Source organism: Corapipo altera, unplaced genomic scaffold, assembly GCF_003945725.1.
Source record: "Corapipo altera isolate COAL_440 unplaced genomic scaffold, ASM394572v1 104, whole genome shotgun sequence".
Lineage (NCBI taxonomy): Eukaryota > Metazoa > Chordata > Aves > Passeriformes > Pipridae > Corapipo > Corapipo altera.
The window spans coordinates 6470868-6497851 of NW_020884920.1; the positions used below are offsets into that span (position 1 = coordinate 6470868).

At 55.7% G+C, this 26984-nt stretch overlaps 1 protein-coding gene across 1 annotated transcript in view; it reads right to left on the reverse strand.

The window, feature by feature from the left end:
* Nucleotides 1–254: 254 nt before the first annotated feature.
* The window catches only part of PKD1 (polycystin 1, transient receptor potential channel interacting), a 51560-nt gene continuing 24830 nt past the window's right edge, over nt 255–26984 (reverse strand). The window contains exons 18-46 of the mRNA XM_027656389.1: nt 26179–26458; nt 24507–24723; nt 23909–24059; nt 23223–23375; nt 20986–21130; nt 19558–20160; nt 18913–19069; nt 17773–18025; nt 17035–17230; nt 16515–16685; nt 15938–16081; nt 15444–15654; nt 14968–15094; nt 14033–14149; nt 13593–13642; nt 13238–13440; nt 12653–12758; nt 11908–12026; nt 11393–11595; nt 10359–10553; nt 9520–9659; nt 8432–8559; nt 7483–7642; nt 6680–6805; nt 6348–6522; nt 5861–6148; nt 5298–5432; nt 4712–5026; nt 255–4349 (exon numbers count right to left, since the gene is read on the reverse strand). Coding sequence (XP_027512190.1) covers nt 3765–4349; nt 4712–5026; nt 5298–5432; nt 5861–6148; nt 6348–6522; nt 6680–6805; nt 7483–7642; nt 8432–8559; nt 9520–9659; nt 10359–10553; nt 11393–11595; nt 11908–12026; nt 12653–12758; nt 13238–13440; nt 13593–13642; nt 14033–14149; nt 14968–15094; nt 15444–15654; nt 15938–16081; nt 16515–16685; nt 17035–17230; nt 17773–18025; nt 18913–19069; nt 19558–20160; nt 20986–21130; nt 23223–23375; nt 23909–24059; nt 24507–24723; nt 26179–26458 — 5853 coding nt within the window. The 3' untranslated portion in view covers nt 255–3764. The remainder of the gene's footprint in view (nt 4350–4711; nt 5027–5297; nt 5433–5860; nt 6149–6347; nt 6523–6679; nt 6806–7482; nt 7643–8431; nt 8560–9519; nt 9660–10358; nt 10554–11392; nt 11596–11907; nt 12027–12652; nt 12759–13237; nt 13441–13592; nt 13643–14032; nt 14150–14967; nt 15095–15443; nt 15655–15937; nt 16082–16514; nt 16686–17034; nt 17231–17772; nt 18026–18912; nt 19070–19557; nt 20161–20985; nt 21131–23222; nt 23376–23908; nt 24060–24506; nt 24724–26178; nt 26459–26984) is intronic.

Sequence of the window (26984 nt, forward strand, 5' to 3'; positions counted from 1 at the left end):
GCAGCTTTGTGTGAGCCCTGGAGCCACACTCTGCCTTGGCCCAGTCTCCTTCAGGTGACATCAGGAGCTGATGTCACTAATGCCAGCCCAGAGCTGCCCTAAGAGGCTGGAGGATTTAAGGAAGCTGTGCAGGAGACCTTAATTAACATTCTGGACACAAAGAGCATGAGTATGGGGTGGGGAAGCAGCCCTGGCTGGAGCTGCTTTTCCCCCCAATGAGAGGCTGCAGGGACTGAGACAAAACCACCCAAGCCAGGTTGTAGCAGTCAGTGTTTATTTGACCTTGTCAGTTTTTAAGAAACATCCCCACAGTTACAAAACACACCATTTTTGTTTGCAGTGAAATGCTGACCCGACAGGAACCACTGGCATTTTGTTCACAATCACTGTTCTTTAAAAAAAAAGAAAAAAGGCACTTAGAGAAGTCCCTCCCTCTCCCTTGGAACTAATGGATCGGGGTTTTGCTTTTCATTTAAGCAGCTTGATCCTGATGCAGCGTTGTGAGATTTACAACAATAAATAAGAAACCATCTCTTGGTGACTACAGACACAGAAATATACATTCAGGGGGATTCACTGGCAAGGGCTGCAAGTCAAGTTTATTGCTGTGAGGGTGTAACTCCTGACTTGAGTCCCTGTGGCTGCAGCTGTGCCTTAGCTGGGACACTGAGGGGACCCTGGGATGCTTGAACAAATAACTGCTGCTCTGAGAACTGTGAGTGCTGGAAGCTGTGGGTGCTGCCCACCACAGAGGGGTTGGGCTCTTCAGGAAACAGGGGGGGGGGGGGGGGGGGCAGAGCTGCTCTCCGTTCTTCCAGGGGAGGACAGAGGGAGGGCAGTTGTCTGATCCCATTTCTGCTCCTCTTTGATTAGAAGAAGCACTTGGTAAGTCACACACATCAAGTCACACACACACACATACACACAGGGCAAGCTTAGTAAGGAACAGGCACTTGGGAACAAAACTCCTGATGGATTTGGGGAGTGTCCTTGTTACAGCTTCCCCCCCTTTAGCTTAGGAAGGGCTGCTCCAGGCAGTTGGGGCCCTGCTCACCCCTCTTGCCTCCATCTCTCCTTCCTGCACTTCACCACCGACCTCTTTTAATGAGGATACTCAAGCTGAGAACTAAACTCTGGGTCGTGAACTGAAATTTTTGGCTCTTCAAGAGATTTCCAAGACTTGCTTGGTTCATTTGGTTCATTTCAATCACTAAACATTCCCCCAGGGCCTTGGGGGTGGCTGGATCCTGGATCTACACCCACGTGGCTGCGCCAGAGCAGTTGTGAGTGGAGCAAGGAGCTTAGGAGCTGGATGTGACTCCAGCCCTGTGCCATGATCAGCTGCAGGGACACATTCCAGGTCCCTGGGACACCTCACCACTGCTCCTGTTACTGCCTTGGGGATTTGGGGACAGGGCTTGCACTGGCATTGTCACCAAATAAGTCACAGACATCTGCCAGAGCAGAGCCTGGTGCTGTGCTGCCTGGGAAGCTAAAGGAACAAAACATCCAAGGCCAACAGTTTTACATCTCTGGCTTGAAAACCAGAGGTTTTTTTGGAGCACAGAGCACAAAGCTGACCAATGCCTGGCCCCAGCCCTGGGCTCAGCCACTAAGTGCTGGTTCTGCCTGCTCCAGTAATCTCCTGCCCCTGAGCAGGAGGGGCCTCTGACTCTGACCTTCTCTATCATCTCCCACCTGCCTTTCCTGCCATTACCAACGTGTCCTGGTTACTAGGATTGGATTTCCCCTCTACACTTCCACTTCTCTGTGCCATCTGCTCTTCCAGCACCTCCACGCTGACCAACCACCAGCTCACTTTAACTGATCCTCTTTCTCTTCTCCTGCCCTCATCCCTCTGCAACCTTTCCACAGCATCTGTCCTGCACAGCAGCCGAGTTTTCCAGAGGTAACTTAGACCTGTCCTAAAGCCAACAAAGAGTACTCACTGTCCTCCTGCACCACCCAGATGGGATGTAGCCAAGGAGCCAAGGAAGCACATGGATCATGGAATGAAATCTTAAAAAGTATCCAGCACAGCTGGGGCTGGAGGGGAGGCTCAGCAGGTGATGGAGTGATGGAAGTGCCATAGGAGACCCTGGAAAGGTCTCCCCTGCCATGGGAAGGTGCTTCCAGGAGCATCAGAGGCACAATGCAGCCGACCCTGAGGCACTTCCCCTGCAGCACTGCCCACCTGAGCCTTCCCCTCCACCCTCTGGCCTGTCCAAAGCCTGGAGCAGGTTCTGGAACACACGGAGGAACCCCCTGGGGGCTTCCCCCCCTTGCCCCGAGCCAGCCTGGGGAGCACACACACCACACACACACAGACACCCAATCCTTATATACATGGGACATTCCCAGGAAGAAGCACTTAATACATCCTTTAAATAACTCTGACAATAGTATTCTGTCTCCTATCTACATGTTTCAAACACGGTACCGATGCTATGAAAATATAGCAAACATACAAAAATATATACATTTAAAAACCAAACACACCCCATATAAATTACTTACAATAGCCATAAAGTGAAATGGGGCTGAGGAGGGGAACGCAGACCCCGGGGGGGCCCAGGCCCTGCTCTGCACCCCCGTGCTGTGAGCTGGGGGTGCCCCGTGGCACAGCCCAGCTGTAGCCCAGCAGCTGTAGCCCAGCACACGGCCAGTCCTGGGGGGCAGGGCTGCAGGGACTCCAAAAAACCTCCCTCAGGAGCTCCTTTGTGCTGTAGGGAAGGTGCTGCCTGAGCAGGGGCTGCACTCGCCTCCTCACTGCCCATTTCAGTTTATGATTTAAACAAACAAAATACTGCTTTTGTGATATATTATCCCGTTCTTAGCTCGCACGTGTCACTGTAGCCGAGGAAAGCCTTGTTTAAAGTGCTGGGCAGTACATAGGAACAAGTAAACCAAAAAAATACATATACTTAGGGCAATACATTCCTTGGGTTAGAGAAGCCAAGCAGCCAGCAGTGCCTGGGGGCCACGGCGGGGGGACAGGGACGGGTGGGGACCACGGTGACACCAGCACCTTGGGAACCCCAAATTGGAGGAGGCTGGAGCAGCCCCGGGGTCTCAAAGCCCTCGGGCTGAGCTGCTGCTCCCTGTCCCCCCCAGCCTGGCCAGGCTCTCTTGGAGCTTGCAACGTCCTTTGTTTTAAATATTGGATTTCTTTAAATACAAATAATAGTACCAATTTCTGGAGGATAAAAGTAGCCAATACTGGAAATTAACTGATCTGGGCGTAGATAGCATTTATCTATATATCTATTTATGCTTAAAAAACAATGTGGGTTAAATACCTTCTCGAAAGCTGTTGCTTTCCTCCACAGTGCGTCTGGTCGACAAAAATCCAAGACTTGGTTCAAACCTTCAAGGCCTGGGGCTCTCCTGTCCTTTCCCATCCGGCACAGCCAGCAGGGAAGGGGCTGAGCTTTGCCCCCCTCACCCAATTCCCACCCCCATCACCACCCGCAGCTGGGGCCACTTAACACCCACCCCGGTCCCCTCTCCAACGGGGATCTCCTGCACCTGCCCGGCCCCAGGGGAAAGGCTCGGCCTTCTCCCCACTCTGTAACACTGGAATGCCCCCGGGGGTCCGGGAAGGCTGGTGGCCGTGCCAGCGGCGTGGGGGAGCGCCCCGTGTGCCCCGGCCGGCCCAGCCGCGGGGCAGCTCCCGAGGCTGCAGGGTGGGCACAGCCCACCCTTGGCGAACCCTCCCTGTGCCCTGCCAGGGCATCGCTCCCGCACCCATAACCCACGCACGGTTACTTGACCGTGGGGTGCACCCTGTTCTTGGCGCGGAGGGGCCGCTTCTTCCTCACGGCCGGCGCGGCCACAGCACAGGGTTTGCCCGGGGCCACCGCGCTGACGCCCCGGCTCGCCCGCAGGAGCCGGCTGGGCACCGAGCCCCGGCTGCCCGGTATGGCCCCGGCACCGCGCGGGGACTGCGGGGGCTGCACGTCCGTGTCCGACACCTCGGGGGAGGGTCCCCCCACACAGCCCCTGCCCAGCCCGTCCTCCGGGCCACGGGGCCTCCTCCGGGAGCGGCGGCCCTGGGAACCCTCCAGGAGCAGCTCGATGCGGGACACGTCCTCTGTCACCTGGTTGACGCGGTCGAACTGGGCCAGCAGCATCTCGAAGAGGGAAAGGAGGCGCTGGATGTCGGCGTCCACCTCCAGGCTGTCCCGGGTGCTCAGCACGAGGCTCAGCCCGTCCAGCTGGCTGGAGGACGTGGAGGCCCTGGAGCTGTCGGAGGCAGCGCTAGGAGTTGGGCCTCGGAAGGACTTGGAGTCACTGGAGTCGCGGGAGGGCAGCGGCTCCATCCCTTCGAACCTCACCTTGTGCCGGAACTGGAGGGAACAGGGGAGCAGGGGCAGGGTTAGTTCAGAGCTCTCAGTGGGAACACTCCAAACACCTTGGGGCTGCTCCCAGCTATTCCTTGTGTGACAAACCGTGGACCTTGTGGAGATCCCAGTTAAAACCACGTGGAACTGTGGGGCTGAGGACTGGCAGCCGATGTCCCTACAGTGCCCCATCACTAACCCAGCCCCGGGGCCCTCAGGAACAGCAACTGCTCCAGCCCTCGCCTGCCAGAGGAACCTGGCTGTGAGCAGCAGTGGGACGTAGCCAGAGGCAAAGCAAGGCTAAGGATGGTGGACATTGCTCTTTGCCACCTGGCCCCTTCTCCATGGAGCCCCCAGGCTGCTCTCACCTCCTTGGCTTTGCTGAAGCCCATCCACATCTTGAGCCTGCGCACGAACAGCTCCACCATCTCGTAGTCCTGGGGCTCGAAGGCAGGTCGGTACAGCTCGAAGTGCATCTCGCGGTAGCTGTGGATCAGCACCACCGTGAGCAGCCTCAGCACGATCCACACCTCCAGGACGATGTAGCTGGTGCAGAACAGGCAGCAGAGGCCCGAGGCCTCGGGCAGGCAGGGCCGGAGGCTCCCGCTGCCCCGGAGCAGGGCCAGCAGCAGCAGGAGGCTGCTGCCCACGCTGCGGAACGACTCGGTGGAGGAGGAGAAGAGCTGCAAAGGGGACATTGGAGACGTGACGAGAAGGGATCAGCGGCAAAGTGCTCCCCTAAGCCAAGATATCCCCTCTTACATGGGCCCTGAGGGGTGGCCTGTGAATCAGCTGTGACAAGGACAGCCCCTGGCCAAAGCTGCCTGTGGCAGGGTGGGCACGGAGCACCCAGGGGACCCGTGGGCTTTGCTCACGTCATGCCATGGTGGGGGATGAAAGGCAATAGGACCAGAACCACCCCCCCTGTGAGGGAATGGGGACAGGGGTAGTTACCAGGAAGCCGAGCTGGGCGTAGGCCAGGAGGAGGAGGGTGAAGGCCACCCCTGCAGCCATGAGCTCCTTGGCCGACTTCTGGAAGGTCTTCCCAAACACTGACCACTGCCTGACAAAGCGCAGCTGCTGGGCAGCCTGGGGAGGAGAGAGGGGGTGTTACAGCACGGACCCCTCCAGCATGGGGAGGGTCTCTCACACACGTCTGAGAAATGCAAACCCTGGCAGAGCACAGACCATCCCAGGCCACAGGGTCCCTGCAGACAAACTCATCCCATCAGCCATACTTGGCTGGATCTGCCAAGGGAATTGGGGGCCCAGAGGCTGTAGAGACCCAAAGTGCTACAGCAGAGACACACGTGGCCTCGCTGCCACCCCCTCTGCCCTGCAGCAGGGTCTGATGTGGCAGCAGCATCCAACCAGTGCCTGATCAGGACCTCAATCCTGCATGTTTTCCTTTGGGGCCCTTTGCTGGCCCTGCCAGGGACCACACAGAGATGACAGGCTGGCACAGCAGGACTGAAGCACCCAGTGCCCACGTGCTGCTCCCCCCCAAGCTCCCGTACCTGCACAGTCAGGAGGAAGAGCAGGGATGCAGCCAGGCTGCTGAACACGGAGCTGAGAAAGGCCACCTGGTAGAAGTTGGTGAAGCCCCTGCGGTTGTTGAGGTACTTGAGCCACTGCTGGTCAGCGAGGGTGGCCTGGCTGAGGTGAACCACCACAGTGCTCGTGGTGAGCAGGATGAAGAGCCACTGGCCGTAGTTGCCCCACTGGGTGAAGTAGGCTCTGCCTTCCTTCTTGATGGACAGTGACTCCGACACCACGAAGTAAACCACAAACATCATGAGGAAGACCTGGGGGAGGGATGAGGAGGTCACCGGGGAAGGAGGAACAGAGAGGTCACCAGGAGAGCAGGAATAGAGAGGCAATGGGACAAGTGGATTCAGGCAGGGGAGCTTGAGTGCACAGTGACCAGCCCGGGTGAGGGTCCCCAGAGCCACCCCTGCAGTGACCCCAAGGGCAGAGGGGTGCAGGGGGAGGTACCACACTGACCATCATGAGCAGCTGCAGCGTGACCCCCCCGCTGAGCCGCAGCAGCGGGAAGGGGCTGATGGTGAGGGCGGCGATGGCCTGGCCAGATCCCAGGAATTCCAGGCGCAGGGTGATGGCCACGTGCAGGTCCACGCTGGGGTTGTACTGCAGCAGCTCCACAAACACTGCCCGGCTCCTGTGGGGTGAGAGGAGCAGCTCAGGGACTGGGACAACACCAGCTCCAGGGCCACTGCTGGGTGGGATCATTGATCCTGTTCCCTGTGACACCCCAGAAGAATCCCTGAAAACCCTGGCTGACAGCAGGACACGTCCTCTGTCCCTGCCACACTCACATGTTGTCGATCCACGTGTGCTGCTGCAGGAAGTCCAGCTGGGCCCGGCTCTCCTCCAGTGAAGGGCCCAGCTCCTGCACGTACCCGCTGCTGTCGTAGAAGGAGATGTAACCCCAGTACCAGATCCTGCAGAGGAAGAGGGGCCACGGTGTGAGGCTGAAGGGCACTGGCTGCTCTCCTTCGTGGCAGGCCAGGAGCACGTGTGCAGATGCAGATCCTGCCCCTCGAGAGCTGCCTCAGCATTTATTTCACAAGACAAATCATAGGAGTGCATTGATCCACCTCAGTGTTCCCAACCTCAGGACAGTCCCAGGCCCTGTGGTGGCCCATGAAGATGCCTCCAGGGTCCAACTAGAGCAGAAACCAACAGTGATTTATGTCCAGTGTGCAGGACAACCTCCCATCACCCCCTTGAACAGACATCTAGTGCTGCTCTGTGGGTGCTGGGTTACCCTCCCTGTCTCTGCCCTGGAAGGTGGAGAGTTGAACTCTCTGCCCCTGGGCCCCCCAGAGCAGCACAACACTGCTGTTCAGACAGTTTGGGGTGACATGCACATCCCCAGGGAAGCTGGGTGCCACTTCCACTGCCAGTGTGGCTGTGCCCAGGGAAGCCCTCTGGTATTTGTGTCTGTTTGCCCTTTGCCAGACTCAGGGGCTGGAGTTGGCCTCACTGAGGGCTAGGAACCACCCAGGGCACAAAACCCACAGTAAAGACCTTGTAAAGGTCTGCAAGGATCAGCTGCCCCATCTCTGTAGGACAGGGGATGGAGCAGGGGGTGGGAATGGGCTGGGCAGCCCCTTACCCTGCCAGGTCAGGTGGGGAGTGGGCCCACGCCGCCGTCACATTCCCCGCTGCCCTCTCCCAGCCTGTGCCATAGTCAGCGGTGGCAAAGCTGTGCTGGTCAGTGCAGCTTCTCTGGGCCCTGCCCACGCCAGGCAGGATGTCCTGGGCATGGCACTCGGCTGGAATGAGACCACAGTGTCACCCCCAGGCAGTCCAGCACAGCCAGTGCTGGGGCACAGCTGAGCTCACCCCCCCCAGCATCACCCTTCCTCCCAAATCCCTCCACCTCCACACCTCAGCCACCCCTCCAGACATCAACCCAACCTTTCTCTTCATGATTTCACCAGGGTGAGGGGAAGGGAGCATGCAGAAGTTAGGGATTAAGAAAAGAAGGGATATTAATAAGGAAAATGTAGGAGTCATGATATATCCACACCGCCAGCTCAATGGATTTGCTGGGTACAAGTGGAGAACACAGGCATCCCAATCAGCCTTGGGGTAACTATGAACCACCACTCTGCTCCTGGAATACACCACTGGCTTTAAACTACCTGGGTTAGATGGGATACTGGGGAGAAGTTCTTCCCTGTGAGGATGGGAGGCCCTGGCACAGGTTGCCCAGAGAAGCTGTGGCTGCCCCATCCCTGGAAGTGTCCAAGGCCAGGTTGGACGGGTCTTGGAACAACCTGGGCTAGTGGGAGATGTCCCAGCCCATGGCAGGGGGTGGAACTGAATGATGTTTAAGGTCTCTCCCAACCCAAACCATTCCAGGATTCCATGACCAGCTGCCCCAGTTCATCTCTGCAGAGCAGAACCGGGGACTCACTGAAGCATAAACTACAAACCAAAACCTTGGTGTGTAACCTCTGCTGCCTTCCCTCAGCCCCAGCTGCACCCAGACCTGCCCATTTGGTCCCTCCAGGACTGTCCCCACCCCGCTGTGGGAGCAGAGCTCCCTGCCCACGTACCCTCCTGCAGGCGGAGCTGGCGCAGCCGGGCTGTGCCCAGCGTGGTGCTGTGGCTCTCCTGGCCCGACCCGTTGTTGTGCAGGTAAGGGAGGAACACCCGAGACATCCAGAGCCAGAACTGATCCGACCTGCGAGGGGACACGGTGTGGGAGGGAGGCAGAGCCCTGGGGCAGCTCTGCCAGGCCAGCTCTGCGTGTCCCACCCATCCTGGGGGGGTCACCTGGATGAGGCACTGAGCACTGCAGAGCCAAGCTGGCTGCTCTCCTCCCAGCCAGCAAGCACATTCCCACCCATTCCAGGGGCTGGGATGAGGTCAGAAAAAGGATTATTTGACATGACCTAAAAGTGACTGAATCCACTTGGCACCTGGATGAGGATCAGAGCAGGGGTAATGTGGCAGTGCAGTGGGAAAGACATGCTACTTAGGATCAGATTTACACCACTTTCACCCCAAAAACTCTACCAAACTCACCGGAATAACTCCTGATCCACACTGTGGTGAAATCAAAGCTCCAGTGACTTTGGCTCAGCCAAGCCACACTGATGTGAACAGAACCAAGGGCTCTGGAGGAGACACCCTCAACCCCAGGCAGTGTTCCAGGGTCAGGCTGGACTTGTGGAATTCCCAGTGGTGTGAAAACTCAGCTGGGAAAATTTCACCCAGTTAAACCAAAAGCGCAGAGGAAGGAAGGGCAGGACTCTACGAGGTGTCATTTCTACAGGTTCTCATGACCCTGTTCATGGTTAAACCCTACTGTTGTAAATTTTGGACATAGAGAAACTTGTGTCCTTTAGAACAGCTCCAGTAAGTTCAATGTCAGTAACTCACACAGCCCTTTCCCACAGAGAAATTAAACCTCTCCACCTCCAGAGACCCCTCTGCTCTCCAAGAGAGAAGAAGAACCAAAGGCACAAAGGGGACCTGCTCACTGCCAAGCCAGGCTCGTGTGCGAGTCCCAGCTCCACACCAGTGCTCCCAGTGCAGTCGGGAACATTTTGAGGGAGAGACTGTGGAGCACGAGCCCCACATCCAGCTTCCCTGACACACACCAGCACCTCATCCCCCATCCCAGGGCCTGGGCAGGTACCTCTTGATGAGGAGGAATTCATTGCTGCCCAGCTGCTGCTTGATGGAGCTCTGCAGGAGGAAGGCCCGGCTGGTGCGGGACGTGTCCCCGTAGTTGGTGAGCAGGATCACCAGCAAGAACATCATGTAGATGAGGAAATTCTGGGAAAAAGAGAGTAGAAAGGGATTGCATGGAGGAGTTGGATCCCAATCCTGCAGCAGAGCAGTGCCTTCCACTGCTTTGCAGCAGGATCAGGACTCTGAGCAGGCTGTTCTTTCTTTTTTCATATGGGGAGCAGCTTAAAATGAAACCCAGATCACAGGCTCATAACAAGATTCTTTGTTGAAAGAGCTCCTATGTGCTGTCAGTTCAGCTTATCCAATGGTTATGGGGAGTTCCATCTTTAAAGGGGAATCACTCAGTTAAAAATAACCTGATTCCATCAAAGCAGCTGTGTATTCCCAGTACAAGTGGAGGATCAGTACTGAATAAACTACAAAGGCTGAAATTTCTCCTCCCAGGCAGGAAGTTGCATTTCAAAAGACTCAACTAATGGATTTTCCCATGCAAGTTGGTGTCTGCTCCACACTCAAACCTTGCCCTAACCTCAAACACCCGAGTTATGGAGCCAAACACCAGCTGCTCCAAATCAACCCCCTCATGGTTCTGCTTTCCAGCCCCCTCAGAGCTCCAAAGAGAAGATGAAAATCACTGCCAGACTTTTACAGACGGGGAAACTGAGGCAGAAGCTGAAAACATGCACCCACTAGCTGAGGGGATCCCAGCTGGACTGGGAGGACCCATGCTAGGATGTATCTCAGCCCTCTGCCCTGGGCACCAGGCAGCAGGAGATGTCCCACCTTCAGCATCCTGTGCAGCAGTTTGACCTTCCTGGCCTCCTCCTTGGCCTGGAAGAGGGCGAAGCCCTGCGGGGGCCGCACTTTGCTGATCTTCTCCGACACGTGTTCCACGCAGGGCTGCTCCACCAGCGTGTCGTCCTCCTCAGGGTGCAGGCGCCTGGCAACCAGGGAGAAATACAGGGCTTCCAGCAGCACCTGGGGGGCAGGGAGAGACATAGAATCATAGAATCAGCTGGGTTGGAAGGGACCTCCGAGATCATCAAGTCCAACCCTTGATCCACTACCGCTGTGGTTCCCAGCCCATGGCACTGATGCCACATCCAGTCTCTTCTTAAAAACCTCCAGGGACAGAGAATCCACCACTTCCCTGGGCAGCCCATTCCAATGGCTGATTACTCTCTCTGTAAAGAAATTCTTTCTAATATCTAACCTAAACTTCCCCTGGCACAACTTGAGACCATGCCCTCTTGTCTTGCTGATAGTTGCCTGGGAAAAGAGACCAACCCCCACCTGGCTACAACCTCCTTTCAGGTAGTTGTAGAGAGCTGTAGAGAGTCCTGAGCCTGTAGAGAGCTGTGCCACCTGGACATTCCAGCAGCAGCTCCTGAGGGCCCTCGAGCACAGCCGGCCCAGCACAGCTCCTCCCTGCCACCAGTCCTGCCACCAGCCCTGCCTCCCCATCCTTCATCCACATCCTTCCCTTTCTGAGGGACACAGAGCTGGGAGAGACCATTCAATAAACATCAGGCCCAGCCTGACTCAATTTCTTCATGGAAAAGGTTGTCCAGCCCTGGCACAGGCTGCCCAGGGCAGTGGTGGAGTCACCATCCCAGGAAATGCTCAAAAACTGTGTGGGTGTGGCACTTGAGGACATGGGGCAGTGGTGAACATGGTGGTTGGCTGACGGTTGGACTCGACAACCTTAAAGGGCTTTTCCAACCCCCCCCATTCAGTGATTCTGTGATCAGCAGCTGGACAAGACATGAATTACAGCTGACACACACACATGTACAGGTGTGTCATGGTATCCTCACCTTCAGGGGCTCCCAGACCAGGAAGGATGCCAGAAAGCTGAAAATCCCTGAGATGAGCCACATGAGGGCCACGCTGGAGGAAAAGCCCACCCCGATCCACACGGAGACCCCCGTGGAGGTGGCGAAGAGCAGGAGGCTGATGCCATGAGCCAGGTAGGAGCACCAGGGTGGGAGCAAGCGCTTCCTGAACGTTTGGTCTGCAACTGGGAGGAGAAGGAAAAGCAAATGTGAACATTCCTGCCAAAGGGTCCCAGTGGGCACAGGAAGGGCTGAGCTCATCACCCGTCCTGGGTGAGTTTGGAGGGATTATCCCAAACATTTCCCGCTAAGCAGCACATGAAGAGATCCAGGCTCCAGAAGAAGTTGGCAGGAAACAGCAGATATAACCCAAGCAGGGAGCTGCCTTCCCTAAGACTCCTTTTCTGTTTCCCCTCTGCTCCCCCAGGTGCTGCTGTGTGGGATCACCCCTGTCCCTGCACACCCCCATCCTGCCCTGATGGGCGCAGCCCTGGTACCTGTCCATGTGGACTTGGCTGATCTGCTCACTTCCCTGGGAGGAGCTGCCATGCTCTGCCCTTTGTCGTTCAGCTTCTGCATCATGACAGTCTCCACCTTCTCCCCAAACACGCTGGACCTGCCGAGGCAAAGGGTAACAGCTGTGTCACTGCTGGCACTGAGAGGCAAAGGGGTGACAGCTGTGTCACTGCTGGCACTGAGAGGGTAAAGGGCTGACAGCTGTGTCACTGCTGGCACTGAGAGGGGCTGAACTCCAGTGCCAGGACCAGTGACCAGTCCTGGGACAGACACACACACAAGGGACACAGACACTGCTCCGCGTCTCGTGGACAAGGGCTGAAAGTCTTTTCCCTCCTTTGATCTGCCACTCTCCAGTGGCTACCACTGGTGGGCTGCCAGCCTGGCTGGGTGGTGGTCAGGGTGCCCAGCAGGGTGCTCAGGGCATGCTATAACAAAGATTCTCCCTTCCTTCAGTGCCATGAAGTGAACCCAGTACTTTGCCAGCAGCCCAGAAGTGCTGGAGGCACAGCTGGGGCTTTAAGGGATATTCCTGGAAGGATAGCCATGCCTTCCTGGAGCGCTGGCTGTGGGGGCTGTGGGAATCATGGCCAGCAGGAACACAGTGACCCATGGAAATGTCCCGAATCCAGCTCAGCTCAGCTGGGGCAACACCATGGGGCTGGGAGGGAGGACAAGGGGCAGGAGGTTCGGGCTCAGTGGCGACTCTGCCCCCCAAACACTTACAGGCCTGAGATCAGATCTGTTTCAGCCCTCATGTACGGCCCCAGGTCCTGGGAGTGGGAGATGCCGCTGGCTCCATCCGCCAGGATCTGCCGGATCAGGTCCTCATCTGGGAAAGGGACAGAGCACAAAGAGCATTGGGCACGAGCACAGCAGCCAGCACCACACCAGGGCATGGTTCTGCACCCTGGGGAGGAGGAGGAGGGCCAGGGTGATGTCCTTCTCCACGGACAGCCCTCCCCTGCTCCCTGTCCCCCAGCTCCTGTCCAGCCCCAGCTCCTGCAGAGCCAAGCAGGAAACTGCTGGTTCAGGGAGCCAAGTTCTCCTTCTCCAGCCACTTACAGAGGCTCAGGGACACACTGCGGCTTTGCAACCAGTGAGAAAGAACTGGTTGCTTGCAGCACTCCCATGGAAACACACCCCTCCTTGCTCCCAGTCTGCTGACAGTGTGGGACCGCTCACTTCAGACTGATCCCCACCAGGATTTCTGCTTTCCCAGACTAAAACCCTTGTTAAGCAGACCCAACCCTCCTCCTCTGCCCTTCAAAGTGAAGCCAGTGGTGATGGCAGCAGCTCTGCCTCTCTAACCTGAGGCAGAGAAGTACCGAGGCTGTCCCTGGTGAATGCCAAGGGACAAACTGTCCTCCTCGGTGGCCAGCGGGGCCTCGAGCCCGAGGTGGCGGCTGGCCCGGCCTCTCTTCAGCTTCTGGATGGTGTTGCCCATGATGGAGGGGTCACTGAGGAGGTCTGGCCAGCTGAGCAGGGCCTCACTGGAGGGCCATCGCACCAGGCTGCAGGAAAACAGGAATGGGGGCGTCAGGTCCATGTGGGGAAGCAGGAGAAAAGGAAGTGGGTAGGAACGTCTGCAGGGAAACAGCACAACCCCAGCCCAGCAAAGCAGAAACTAAACTCCTGCTCACTCCATCCCCAGAAACCTCCTCACCTTTTGGAGTCCTCCAAGAACAGATCTGTTTTGGTTTGCTCAGAGAAGGCCTGTGGAGGAAACAGAGGCACTTCAGGCACGTGACACTGGTCTGTGCCTGGATAAAGCAGCAGGTTGTGAACACCAGCGGTCACTGGGAAGCTGAAGGTGCTGTTAGCTCTGGGCCCACACCTCCAGGAGCCTGCTCCCCTCCAGAGATAACCCACAGGCACCCTGGGAAGATCCATGTCCACAGACAGCTGGAGACAGCTACCGGATCTGGGATTGGCCTGGGCAGGTGAGGGATGAAGGGATGAAATGCTCTCCCCCAGCACTGGCATTTTCCAGAGGCATCTGAGTGCCTGAGCTCTCCCCCTGACAGCTGGGGTGGGCACTGTGTCCCTGCAGGGAGCACACAGACCTGTGCAGCCTGTCCAGCTGTGGGGAAGGAAGCAGGTTACCTCTGCCTGCAGCCCGGGGAAGGTGGGGAAGGAGCTGTCGAGGATTGAGGAGTCCAGGTAGTTGTCAATCTCCAAGGACTGCTGGTCTGAGTGAGTCACTGTGTGGCTGATGGAGACCTGCAGGGGACAGGAAGGAAGGATGGAGGTGACACTGTCACTGATGCTGAGGATCCCTCCAGCTCCCTGCTCTGCTGGGGAGCCCAGACCTGCCCAGGGGGGCTGAGAACAGACACAGACCCATCCTGCACTGCCTCCCAGGCCCCCTGGACACCTGTACCCACATACACCACAGCCCAGTGCCACCCAGGCTGCCCCAGGGACAAGCTCCCAGGAAGCCCCATAAGTTTGAAAGTTTGTTCCTGTGTCCTTACAGGAACAAGGAACATCAGACACATTTGCTGCTCATTAGTCCCTGAGTAGCTGGCTGCAATACTTAATGGGGCTGTTAATTGTGCCTAACTAGTCACTAAATCCCCAGCTAATCCCTTCCCAGCTGCTTAACCACAGCTCTGCTCAGCCAGCTGAGCTGTACCCAGGGCAGACACTCCATTAGAGAGACTCCACTGAGCACCTCCCGGGCTCCTGCCAGTGCAGCAAAGGGTTGTGCCTTTGCATGGCATTTGAGTGCCTGTCACACACTGAAATCAAGAGGGAGGAGGTGCCTGAACAGCTTCTAAAACCTGCCCTTTTGGTCTCTGGGCATTGTCAGAGTCCAGGCAGTGATCTGAGGTCAGGGAGGGAGGCAGAGACTCGCTAAGGGAAGGGTCTGGCCATGGTGCAGCACTACTGGGCAAGTGGAGAGACCACCTGGAATGGTGTGGAGTGGTGAGTGCTGGAGGGGTGAGGTCCCAGTAACGGCAAAATTTAGCTTCAGATTAGCAAAGCTGGTGGCATCCCGCCCATCAGAGCAGCCTGCAACCATTCCTCCTCCTTACCTTGCCACGAGCCATCCGGAAGAGAAATAAAATGACCAGGTAGAGGGGATAAACCACCACACTGGACACCAGACCAACAGCCACTGTGTCCACACTCACAGGGATCAGGTTGGAAACGGCCACGTTGCTGCAGAGAATCAAGAGAGACCAGAGGCAGGTGTCAGCAGGAGCATTTGGGGTTGCCAGGTAAGAAAGCAGGAGACAAAAGTGCACAACCAGGTACTTCAGATGGGCAGAGAAAGAAACAGGCCTGGGCAGTGCTAACAGATGGCACAGCAAACCCAAAATCTGACTGCCCTTGGCCATCCCTCATCCATGCCCCGCTCCCAGTTCTTTAGAATGAGAAGGGCAGGCTCAAGGCCGCAACCAAGGCAGCTGTTCCCCGCGGGTTTAAGGTCTGTCCTGCCCCAATGGGATGGGCAGGAGGGGCCCTGAGGAGGGTGGGGGCTGGCCAGGGCACCGAGGGCCCAGCGCACCTGAGGTGGACGTTGCCCACCACGCCGTACCACACGGCGTTGGCGCAGAGGAAGAGGAAGATGAGGAGGGAGCAGCAGGTGGCCCTCTGGACGCGGGTGAAGCGGCTGCGGGGCGGGCGGTCCCACAGCGACAGCCACACGTGCTTCTCGAAGAAGCCTCGCTGCAGCTCCGCCACAAAGATCCGCGAGAAGCTCCTCAGCTCCGTCTCACCTGGGGACAAGAGAGGGACACTGAGGGTGGCTGCGCTGCAGAGGGGACCTGGCTGGGCACACCACACCCCTCCCCACAGACAACTTTAACAACTCCATGGTTCTGTGATTCTCTCCTGCACAGGTCCTTGCTGTGCCCTGTCCTCCAGCACAAAAGACCCAGCAGAGCACTTGGCATCACTGCCATGAGGAAGAGCCAGTGTGGAGGCTCCAGGGTCTCCCTGCTCTCCTGTGCCACAAGAACTGCTCAGCACCCCAAACCTACACCCGAGGTGAGCACTCACTGGCAGCAAACACCTCCTTCTCCACCATGCCATCGTTGTCCTCGCTCTCCACCGACAGCCAGTCGTTCACCAGGAAGAAGTAGCTCTTGCTGCTCTGCAGGTCCCGCACGATGACGTGCTGCAGGTACCAGGAGGGGCTGAGTCCTAAAAGGGAAGAGATGGAGAAATATTTCATGGTAGATATTCCCTGCAAAGCTGAGAGGGCCACACAAGGACCTGTCAGTGGGACAGCAGCAGTTCCCTGTGACACCATTATCATCACCAATGGGAAAAGGCACAGTACCCAGAAAAGCTTGGCACAGCCAGCTCACCCCTGAGGTGACATTTACAGACACTGTCACAGCACACAGCACATGTTATCATATGTGTCTGGGATGACACGTGGCCAGCCTGTGGAATTCCCCATGATGGAGACTCCATGTCCCCCCCCAGCAATGTCCCCCCCAAGCCAGCAGGTCACCAGGAGCCACTGTAGGCTCTCATCCCTCTCTCCTGGCCCAGGTATCGGGCGGATCAGAGCCTGGTTCTGGCCCGAACCATCCACGTGCCCCAGCCCACACAGCTGCTGGTGTCCCACCTTTGTTGTCGTGCCAGATGCGGATGCGCCAGATGCTGCCGAGGCTGCGCTCCGTGGCGATCTGGAACACGTCCAGGCTGTTGCGGTGGAAGGCGTTGTCTCCATCCAGGTGTCTGTGACCACTCTTGTTGTCCACCCCGTACAGGGCGATCCCCACGTGGGCCGTGGTACCTGCAGGGAAGGGGCTCACTGAGGGAAGCCCACCTGAGGTGTGGCAGTTCCAGCCCCGCCGTCCTGCCAGGGACCTGCACCAGTGGGGCTGGAATGAGATGATCTCTAAGGAACCTTCCAACCCAAAGCAGTCTGTGACTCCATGGTTTTTGACCCGTCCCATCATCACCCAATAAGAACTGGGAATGCTGTGGGAAGCCCTGGACTGACTGCTCAGAGCTGCTTCAAGCACCAGCTCAGCTCTGGGCCCTGCAGGGGACAGTCAGTGGGTGACGTGCTGAGGTCAGACCAGGTGAACTACACAGATGTCACCTGAGGCACCACACACAGGAGCAGCCTGTGGGCTCACCTGATCCTCTGCCCCAGCCCGTCTTCACCAGGATCTCGTATTTGTACATCCCGTTCTTCCCGCAGAAGGGAATCACTCCCACCCGGTGCAGGTCGATCATGTCCAGCTTGTGCACGATCAGCGCAGCCACCGAGTAGGTCACAAAGCACACGGCACATGTCAGCAGGACGATGTAGTTCAGGCCTGGGCCTGGGGCCTGGGAGGAAAGAAAAATGTTGAAAGGCAACTCTCCTTCCCCGGGAGGACCTCTCTTCCCATTCCCTGCCTCCTTCCTGGCTCTCATCACCGCTCAGACGTGATCCCACGGACCACAGCAGCAGCTGCCAGGAGCTCTCTGCTCCCGCTCACGTCACAGGGACAGAGTGAGGAAGGACTTGGATACCCTTGGGAAGCAGGGAGCAGCTGGCAGGTGCAATTCCCTGGGATAAAACAGTGGTGGGTGACAGCTGGAAGGAGAGTTTGGCATCTCCCTAGGAGGTGAACAGGTTGTGAGGTGTCCAGATCGGGGACTAAAGCCATCTGTCAAAGGTCTGTTTTCAGCAGCAGCCAGGATTCCCAACCAGAGGATACAGCCCTCTGTGAGCTGTGCCCATCTGCACCTCCAAAAGGCTCCCAGGTGCCTGTGCTGGTGCCAGGTGGGCACAAGGCAGCCTGACCCAGCTCGAACAGGAGGGTAACAGAGCCCCAGGCTTTGTGAGGTGACAACAACCTGCTCAGCCTCTGCGTGGGGGTACTCACAGGGAAGATGAACTGGACAGAGTTTGGGGGCACAAACAGGCTGGCCCCAAAGGCAGTGAGGTGCTGGGTTAAGCACACGGCCTGGTCTGGCCTGGTCTCCTCCAGGGGGACAATTCCTTCTGTTTTCCAGCGCTTCTCCCGCTCGCTGAAGTACTGGCACAGGGACGTGTAGAGCCCCAGTGTCACCTCCACCGGAGACCAGCTGAAGTGGTTGGTGATGTTCAGGTAGTATCTCTGGATGGGATCATCCGTTCTGGAGAAGGGAAAGAGCAAGGAGATGACTAACCCACCTTCTGAAGGGCCACAAAGCCTGTTCCGATGGATGTGTGCCCATGGAAAGTATCCAGCTGCAGGGGCAGGGGAGCACACAGTGAAGAGGAGAAGCTCAGTGAAAATGGTATGATTTACACTCTTTGGCAGTGCAGATACTCAGACCACCTGAATCCTTCATTTTGTATTATTTCAGCACCTGGAGCACTACTGTACATCCTCCCTGCCCAGCTCTCCCACTCGCCCTTCCCTGTGTCCCACTGACTCCCATGACACTTCCACGAATCTTGGCTGAGAGGAGATTTGATTAGGATGATTTATTCCTCTTTGAGCATCCTGTTCCCAAAAGCCATGGAAGCTGTGCCACCTTGCATAACAGTGGCTCCACTCTTGCCCCACCTATCCCCAAGCTGCCCATCTTTTCTCCTCAGATAATGCCTAGGAATGGCTCCTAAATAATCCAAGGCATGAACACGTGCTCCAGGGCAAGGCAGCAACTGGAGCTGCAGGAATGACCGCTCTGATAAGAAGAAAGGAGCTTTTGGGAGCCCACAAGGGATGTGGTGTTCTCCTGTCACCCACTGGGAAGGGGAGCTGGGAGGACAGAGGTGATCTCTGAAGGTTTCACCGCAGAACAAGAACAAGATTAACATGGGGTGCTTTGCTCTGGGAAAGGGTTTCATGGGCTGCATAAAGCAAACCCTGAACCCATCAAGGTCAGTGTGAGTTCCTTGGGAAGAGTCCTGCTAAAGCTGGGCAGCTCTGGGATCATGGTGCACAGAAGATGGAAGCCTGGACAAGCTGCAGTCAGACTCCAGCAGGTATCAGGTACCCCTGGGTGACAGGGACCACCAGGGAGATTTCTCTTACCTGGGTGAGGTGAAGAAGGTGTACAGTTTGTGGTCACTTCCAGCCAGGGCATCCAGGCCAATTTTCTTGGAGGCAGTGCAGTTGTGCTCGTTGGGCTGGGGCTCGTGATGGAGATAGGCCATGATGAACGGCTCGGGCTCGCTGGTAAGGTAGTGATCTGTGTGGGGAGGGGGGACAGACACAGGGGGCTTCAGAAACACCTGAGAGACTCGACCACAAGCCTGCTGCCAGCACTGGGTGCTCAGGGAGGAGAATCAGGAATGCAGAAAGTCAGGAGAGATGCTTTTCCAGACTGCACCCTCTCAGTCTGCAGCTCAGAGGAACCCTGAGCACTGGATACCATTGTACCTGCCCAGGATTGGGACTGGACCAACTCCCTCCAGTGCTAATGTGGCTCAACAGAAGGGCTGAGAACAGCAAAAGGCTTCTCAGTGCCAGAATCCACAAACAAGGATGACTCGGGGCACTGGATAATGCCTGAGACAGCCAGAACCTCAACCATGCAGTGTGGAACCTGCTGGCTACCCCTGGTATCCTCTCTCACCCCGGTTTTCCCTTGACACAGCTCTCCTTTGCTGCAGCACCCAGCCCTCCTCTCCCACGGGAAGAACAAAGAGCACGAAGAAATGCATTTGTCTGTGCTACCATTGAGGACTCTGTAGGTGAGCTGGAAATGCAGTCCTGCTTCTCTGTTGTTGCTCTCCATGTTCACAATCAGGTTCACAGACGTCCTTGGCTCGATGACTTCCGTGCCAGCAGCGAGGTTGTCGGGATCTGTGTTGTTTGACACCATCACAGTGATGGCTTTCTCCGAGTCCAGGCTCCCGATGGGGATCTGCACCCCGTTGTGTGTCTGGAACTCCATGGAGGCCACCTTGGTGGACACAGTGTAGTTGCTGATGTAACCAAAAGGGAAAGGATTGGAGTCCACTTGGAACATGACTTGAATGACATCCGTCAGGTTGGAAAGGGTGGAGTTGAAGGCCTGGGGGATGGAGAACTGGCAGTTTGGTGTGTTTTCGTAGCAAAGCAAGTTAAAGGGGTCAGACCTCTTGCCTGTGGCCTTAATTTCTCCTCCCACCAGCTCAAGGGGCTCTTCGTTCAGCACTCGGGACTTCATGAGGATGCGCATCAGGCTGGAAGACAGGTTGTAGGCTTTGGGAGCCAGCAGCAAGTTGTGGGAATCAGCAAGCAGCTCCTGGGGCTTGGATTCTTGTGAAACCGTATTGACAAGGTGGATTAGGTCACCTGCCAGGAGAGAAACAAAGGTGCAAACAGAGGAAGTGGTAAATTGTCTGGATAACTCTAGAGTCCAGATAACACCTGACACCTTCCCAAAACAATTAGACAAGGCTTCCCTTATTGTCTTCTCACTGTTACTCCACACTCTGCACATGACCTTCCTCACTGGAAGTGTTTGTAGCCCAGAGCTAAAAACAGAGCTGCCAGAAATTCCTGAAGCCTCTCTAATCTACAAAGTTTGGTGAGAAATACTTAATCACAACTGGTTTTATTTTCCTCCTGTGTAGTGACTAGAACCACAGATCAGGAAATAGGGAAGGAAAGGATAAAACAAATATACGTTACTAACTCTTTGCACTATAAAGTGGAGAACACTCAGAAAGGAGTGCAGAGAATGTGTCTCTGCTTCCTCCCAGGTCAACCAGGTGGGAATTTCCACACAGTGTTCACAGATGCCCCAGTGAGGTCTGAAAGCCTCCTCAGAGTCCAACCAGAAGACAAGCATCTGGAAGCCATAGCTGTTACTCATTGTTTACTGAAAAGAGAAATCCCTGGAGAATAAGTGAGTTTATTAGGAGTATTAAGGGAGTTTATTAACAACTGTCATATTTAAATGTCCGCAGAGAAGCTGCCAAAGCCAGGACAACCCTGGGAAACATGAGGGGGAAGAGACTACTGGGATGCCACACTCCAAATCACGTGTCAGATGCAATTTCCTAACAGCTTGAGAAGGCCAAACCCCAAATGGCAGAGGAGGAGGCCTCCAAAGCTCCCCTCAGCAGGAGCCCTGTGCCCTGGTCACCTGTCCCCACGCTGCAGGACAGAGCTCACCTGTGATGTTGAGGATGTTGTCAGCGATGCCGGTCGGAGTCACAGTGCCCTGGGTTGTTTCCTCCTGCAGAATGGTCATCATGGTCTCCAGCTTTTTCAAGGTCCTTGTCAGGCACGACTTGCACACAAGCTCCTTGCTCGCCACCTGCAAAGGGAAACAGGGTCTGATGGAGCAGGAACATCCCCAGAAAAAGAGGAGGCAGGTGTGGGCAAGTCCAGCTGGCTCAGTCCTGTAAAGATCTTTCTATTCTGAAAGTCACCCCTGCTCTTCCTGGGGAGGGGACAGCAGACACCATGGCTGCCCTGCCCACACTGAGAGGGGCCAACAAGTTATGGTGTCTCCAAGACTCTTCCATCCACCTCCCATGACATTCAAGTGTGCCAGCACACAGGCAGGTATGGCAGAGACTGACAGGGGATGCTTTTGGGTTGGAAAGAGGAATAAAGGGAGCATATTATTGCCCAGAGCAGCTGGGGCTGCCCCATCCCTGGAAGAGTTCAAGGCCAGGTTGGACAGGGCTTGGAACAACCTGGCATAGTGGAAGGTGTCCCTGCCCATGGCAGGGGGTGGGACTGGATAAGCTTTAAGGTCCCTTCCAACCGAAGCCATTCCAGAATTCTATGAGTCTATATTCCTGTTCCCTGGAGTTCACTTGTAAGGACCATGCACATCTTCCCTCTGGGGCTACACGCTATTCCCAAAGAACCCAACCAGAAAAGGCTGGATAGGATTCCTCCATCCACTCTGCTCCCACCAATGGAAGCAGGGTTTAGCCCTAACTGAATCCGTTTCAGTGTCCAAATACTCCTGAAAGCTGTGGGAGGGACCCTGCCACTCAGGCATGATGGATGTCCCTCCCTCTGCTCCCAGATGTGTCCAAGAAACAGAATGTTCTAGCCATGGCCTGGAGCTTCCCGCACTCTCGAGGCTGGATGGGAGGGACTGAAGCAACACATGGAAGCTGTTACCACAACCCCGTTCCTCGCTCTTATTCATCTTTTTTTCTTTTAATCATCACAGGATTCAGATGTGATTCACCACATGTTTTGGTGAAGAATCAAAACAGCATCTGCAGGTCTTGAATTCCCCCTTTTCTGCTTTTATTTGTAAGCTCTGAGAAGCCAGGACATAGTGTGTGAATTGGAGTCCACGAGTCAGGAATCAGGGAGGTGGGGAAGAAACTGGGTTGTGGGGAGGAACCACCCAAGGGTAGCTCCTACTTAGGGAGGAGAAAAGACTGAGATTCTTTTTTTTTCCCTACAGGATAAACTAATTCTGATTCTTCCCCTCCCCTGTAGGTAAAATCAGAACTGTAACAGCCCTGATGGACCTTTCTACAGGAAAGGAATGTGTGAACTCCACTTGTCTCAACCCCTTGGGAAATTCTAGATTACTGTTTTCCTAAGCTTTTCATTCCGATCCAGAGCACAAACTAATCCTGGAATGTCAGCTTTTCTCATAGAATAAAAATTCTATTTCTAGATCTAAGCTTCCACAGCGAGACCGAGTCACGAGGCAGGAGGAGGTGGGAGAGACAGAAACAAACCGATCCAGCACGGAAAGGGATGTGCTGAGCCCCAACCCCGGACAAAGATGAACAACAAGATGGGGTTTCTGAGGTCTGCAGGCTCTGAAGCAGAGAAGGGAGCCCAGGACAGGCACTCTGTGGGTGGCATGCAGTAGTCTGTCCATCATTCCGACGCCTGTTCCCGCTGCGCAAGGCCCTGACCTGGCTGGAGGCGAAGCACAGCCAAGGCCAAGGTACCTGACTCCAGTCCCCAGAGCAAGGATTTGGGAGGGCGGGGAGAGGATCGTGCCAGAGCAGCCTGGCTGACCACCAAACCCCAAGTGCATTATATAACTGGGCTCTCTTCCCTCCTCAATCCACCAGGCAGCAGCCCCAGCACTGGGAACTGGCTGGGGAACAAGGCGCTTCCAGTCAGCAGCAGAGCAGAGCAAAGGAGGGTTTCTCATCTTGTAGGGTAGAAAGAGGGCTGGGAGGAACATCAGGCCTTGGTGCTGGCCCCTGGCCCAAGGCAGGTCCAGCTCTACTCATGCTACTCCTGATGGGAGCCCAGTCTGTCCTTGGAGATTCTGCGACTCCCTCAGCATTTTATTCCAGTATTTCTGGAGCCTCCCTGCGTCGGGGAGGGAGCCAGGGAAGCACAACAAGGATTGGAGAGCACCTAAGCTGCAGCTGGATGGCCAGAGGCGGGAGGTGGTGACGGGAACGTACCGTGCACTGTGCCAGGGCCGCCGAGATCTGCTGGATGTCATCAACAGTGTTCACCTTCAGAGAGTTCAGGGTCTCCGTGATGTTGTTGCGAGTCCAGGTCCGGAGCTCAAATTCATTCCCAGCCTCAGGTTCCAGAAGCATGGATCTCTCATACTGTGGGGAGAAAAACACTTAGAGTGAGGAAATCTAGATTGTTTCAGAGGATGATGAGCTGAGCTTAAGTCTCCTCTTCCATGCTCTCTGTACCTCCCCGACTCTGCTTCTCCCCAGAGGGATCTAATGAGCTGGTTTCCCAGCAGAACTTTCTCAGTTTTGCCCGTGCTTTCCAAGCAATTATCTGAACAGCCTTGCACTTGACAGCTAAGTAGTGCCCAGTGTAGTCCTTACCCAGCTAAGCAGAGTCCTGTGCTCAGGGGGATCATCCCTGCCTGGCTTCCAGGAGTGCAGCAGGCCCTTACCAGGCAGGAAAACACAAGTATAGCCCAAAATTCCTGCCTTGCCTATAGCGATGCACATGGAAGGACTAGACCCCACTTCAGGTGGGAATGAAAGGGAATTCTGCCAGGAGGGTGATGCTGTAGAATTAGTAATTTCCCTACATTATTGTACAAAATCTGGCCCAAGAACTTTACTGGTGACTACAAGGACTTCTGGAGGCCTCTCTTGGGCAGAAAAAGCTGTGTTACCTCATTTAAGATGGTGATGAGGGCCAGGGAGTACTCAATGACCTGCTGAGGGTCCCCCTGTTTCACCAATCCCTGGAGCACAGTGTCAGTTTGGTTGTAGAGCCAGTGGGAAAGGCTGGGAAAGCCCTCAGGTAAGCCAATTTCCATGGAGCTGCAAGGGAAAGAGGGATTTGGGTTAAGAGCAGACTGTCACCAGGGCTGGGAAGGCAGAGAACAGGGAAGCAGGTGGGTGAACCACAAAGACAGCACTGCTGACGCCCTGGTACCCACTTTGCAGGAGCTGTATGGAAAACCACCATGGACCTGAGACCTGGCTCCTCATCAGCCCAGCTCTGGGACCTGATGATCTTAGAAGCCTTTTCAAGCCTTAACGTTTCCATGATTCCAAGATTCTACAAAAGCAGCAACTTCTGGGAAAATCTTCCCCTTGAGCAATAACCCACAAAGACTGGAATTCTCTGTACTGCACTTCTGCTGAGCCTCCCCTCCCCTTCCTGTCAACAGCCTCTCCCAGGAGGCAAACCTTTCACCCAGGATCCACCAGGCCTTTCAGGACAGGGAGCCCAGACGGGACACTGATGCTGCCGGTGACCCTTACCTGTTAATGGCCACCACGGTGGCTCCCAGCTGGTCCTGCACGAGGACGGACACGGACACCTGGAAGCCGCTCTCGTGGAAGCCGGGGGGCAGGAAGGCGCCGTGCTCGGCCCGGCTGCCCTTGTAGAGGCAGAACTCGTGGAAGTGGCCGCGGCGGCGGCGCGAGGCCAGCAGGATGTACACCAGCGGGCCCTCCGCGTCCTCCGTGTCCCGCCAGCCTGCAAGGCAAACCCACACGGGGGGGCTGAGGGGGGCCAGGGCACGGGGGGGCTGCACACACCTTCCCAAAGCCTGGGCCACCCCTCTGGGCTGTGCCCCTTCCCTCCCCTGGGGTGTCCCACCCCACTCAGCCCTTCAGCATGGACGGGGCTTGGAGCAACCTGGGACAGTGGAAGGTGTCCCTGCCCACGGCAGGGGGTGGGACTGGATGGGCTTTAAGGTCCCTTTTCTAACCCAAACATTCCAGGCTTCTCTGATGATTCTACAGATCTGCCCTTGCTGCTGTTCCCAGCAAGGGTCACCTTGCTCTGGTGAGAGGGACAGTGTTTGGGTCCTGTAACGTTTAAAAGGATTATGAAAAATCCACGATCAAAATAAAAATGGGAATAACTCTGCTGGGACTGGGAACAGCACTGACCAAGGCCATGGCTTCTGTACAAGCCTTGCAAAGCCTGACATTAGACAGAGGCTCAGCCCTCAGGCAGTTCAGCATCTCAAGAACAACTGAGTCAAGGATAAAACCCACAGGAAGGTTTCCTTGGAGATCCCGGGAATTATGGGGAGTTTCACAGGGGCTGGGAAATGCTCTGTATGTTTGCCAGGGAGCCCCAGTGAAGGTGTTGGCTCTGCCAGGGCTCACTGAGCTGGACATCCATCAGTAGATCTGTGTCCTGGTCTGTCACTTCAGCTCAAAAAGAAGCTAAGAGCTAAAATTCCCACTGTTCCAAAGAGGAATGGATTTCGGCATTATTCTGGATAGCTCAAAACATCCCGAAGTTACAACCCCATCACGCTGAACACACTCTGCTGCTCCCCCAGCCTTAGTGACCAGCCCCCTGGAAGCAGCAGCATCCATCCCCTCTTTGCGTGGCTTCCCGGCACTGTGCACAAACAGCTCTAATCTCTAACACTAATCATTTGGGGAAATCTGGTTTCCAGAGGCACTTAGTCCTTGGCCCAAGGCTACTGGACATCAGCCAGGCCACTTTTCCAAAGCTGGGCTTGTTGTTGCTGTCTCTGCAGCTGGTTGAGAAGGTAACTGCCGGCGGGAACATCCAGCCCACATGGCAGAGTTGGCCCCAGTGATTTGTCTTTTGATTCTTCCCACATAAATGTGACTCAGTTTTGGGCACCATCTTCTTTTTCCTGCATCAAAGTACCAGTTTCTTCCCCAAGAGCTGGCCTGGCCTGGATGTCACCATTCAACTACAGGAATTAAGATTTATAAAACTGCCTGCCTGCTACCATGAGTTTTAGAGCTCCATAATTTGGGGACACAAAGCTGCTCACGGGTCAAGCTGCTTCTGAGCTCAGCCCTGGCCAACAATGTCCTGGGGTAGGAGTTTGGGGCAAAAGAAACATCTGTGGGAAGAGCATCTGGTAACACTGGCCACGGGAAGGCTTTGCCTGTGAGGGGCAGGGAGAACTGGCAGGTGCCCACCCAATGCTCTCACCTGCACACTCAAAGTGCACCTTGGTCATGAGAGCCCTGAGGGGTCCTTGGGGAGACAGGAAGCACTCTCCCCCCGTGGGGGGCTGGTTGGGGAGCAGGTCGATGGAGGCAAAGCCCTCCTCCCCCGTGGTGAGGTCTGTGATGTGCAGGGTGAAGGTGTAGCCCTCGCCATCCTTCAGTGCCCCCGGCCTCAGCACCAGGTTCATCCCCGTGTCCCCAGTGGAGGTCGTTGTTTTGTCCAGGATGAGAGACCTGTTCTTAAAGCTGTGTGCTGCCCATCTCTGCAGGGATGGAAAGACAGGAGAAGTTTTGTTTAAACCTGCAGTTATGTCCTTAAAATGTTTTCAGATTGAGTCTCTTATAAAAAGTAACAGATTTCTAGTGGGAGCGTCTGCCAAATTTGCAGTTGATAATTCAGCTTTAGTCTTGTGTGCTACAGCAACAAGAACTGGAACCTTTCCAAAATGTCTGGTGGGAATATTTCCACTGTGAGATCTACTTTAGTTTCTGGGATTACATCACCCTCCGACAGAATATTTCATAATACAGAGTACAAAACACAGGAAATAAATGAAGGACTGGTGGAGTCTCCACGGGATACCATGTTTTATATGCTTCAAGCTGAACATGGCCTGGGTGGTTACTGTTAATAGCACAAAAGTACAATTGTGATAACAAGAGAAACAGTGAGATAACCAGGCAGAAAATGCCAGGCAAGGACATGCTGGGCTTGCTGGGAGCAACAGGACTGCCTGTTCTGAGACCTGCTTCACTCCACAGGCTGCAGGGATGCTGTGGAGTGGAATC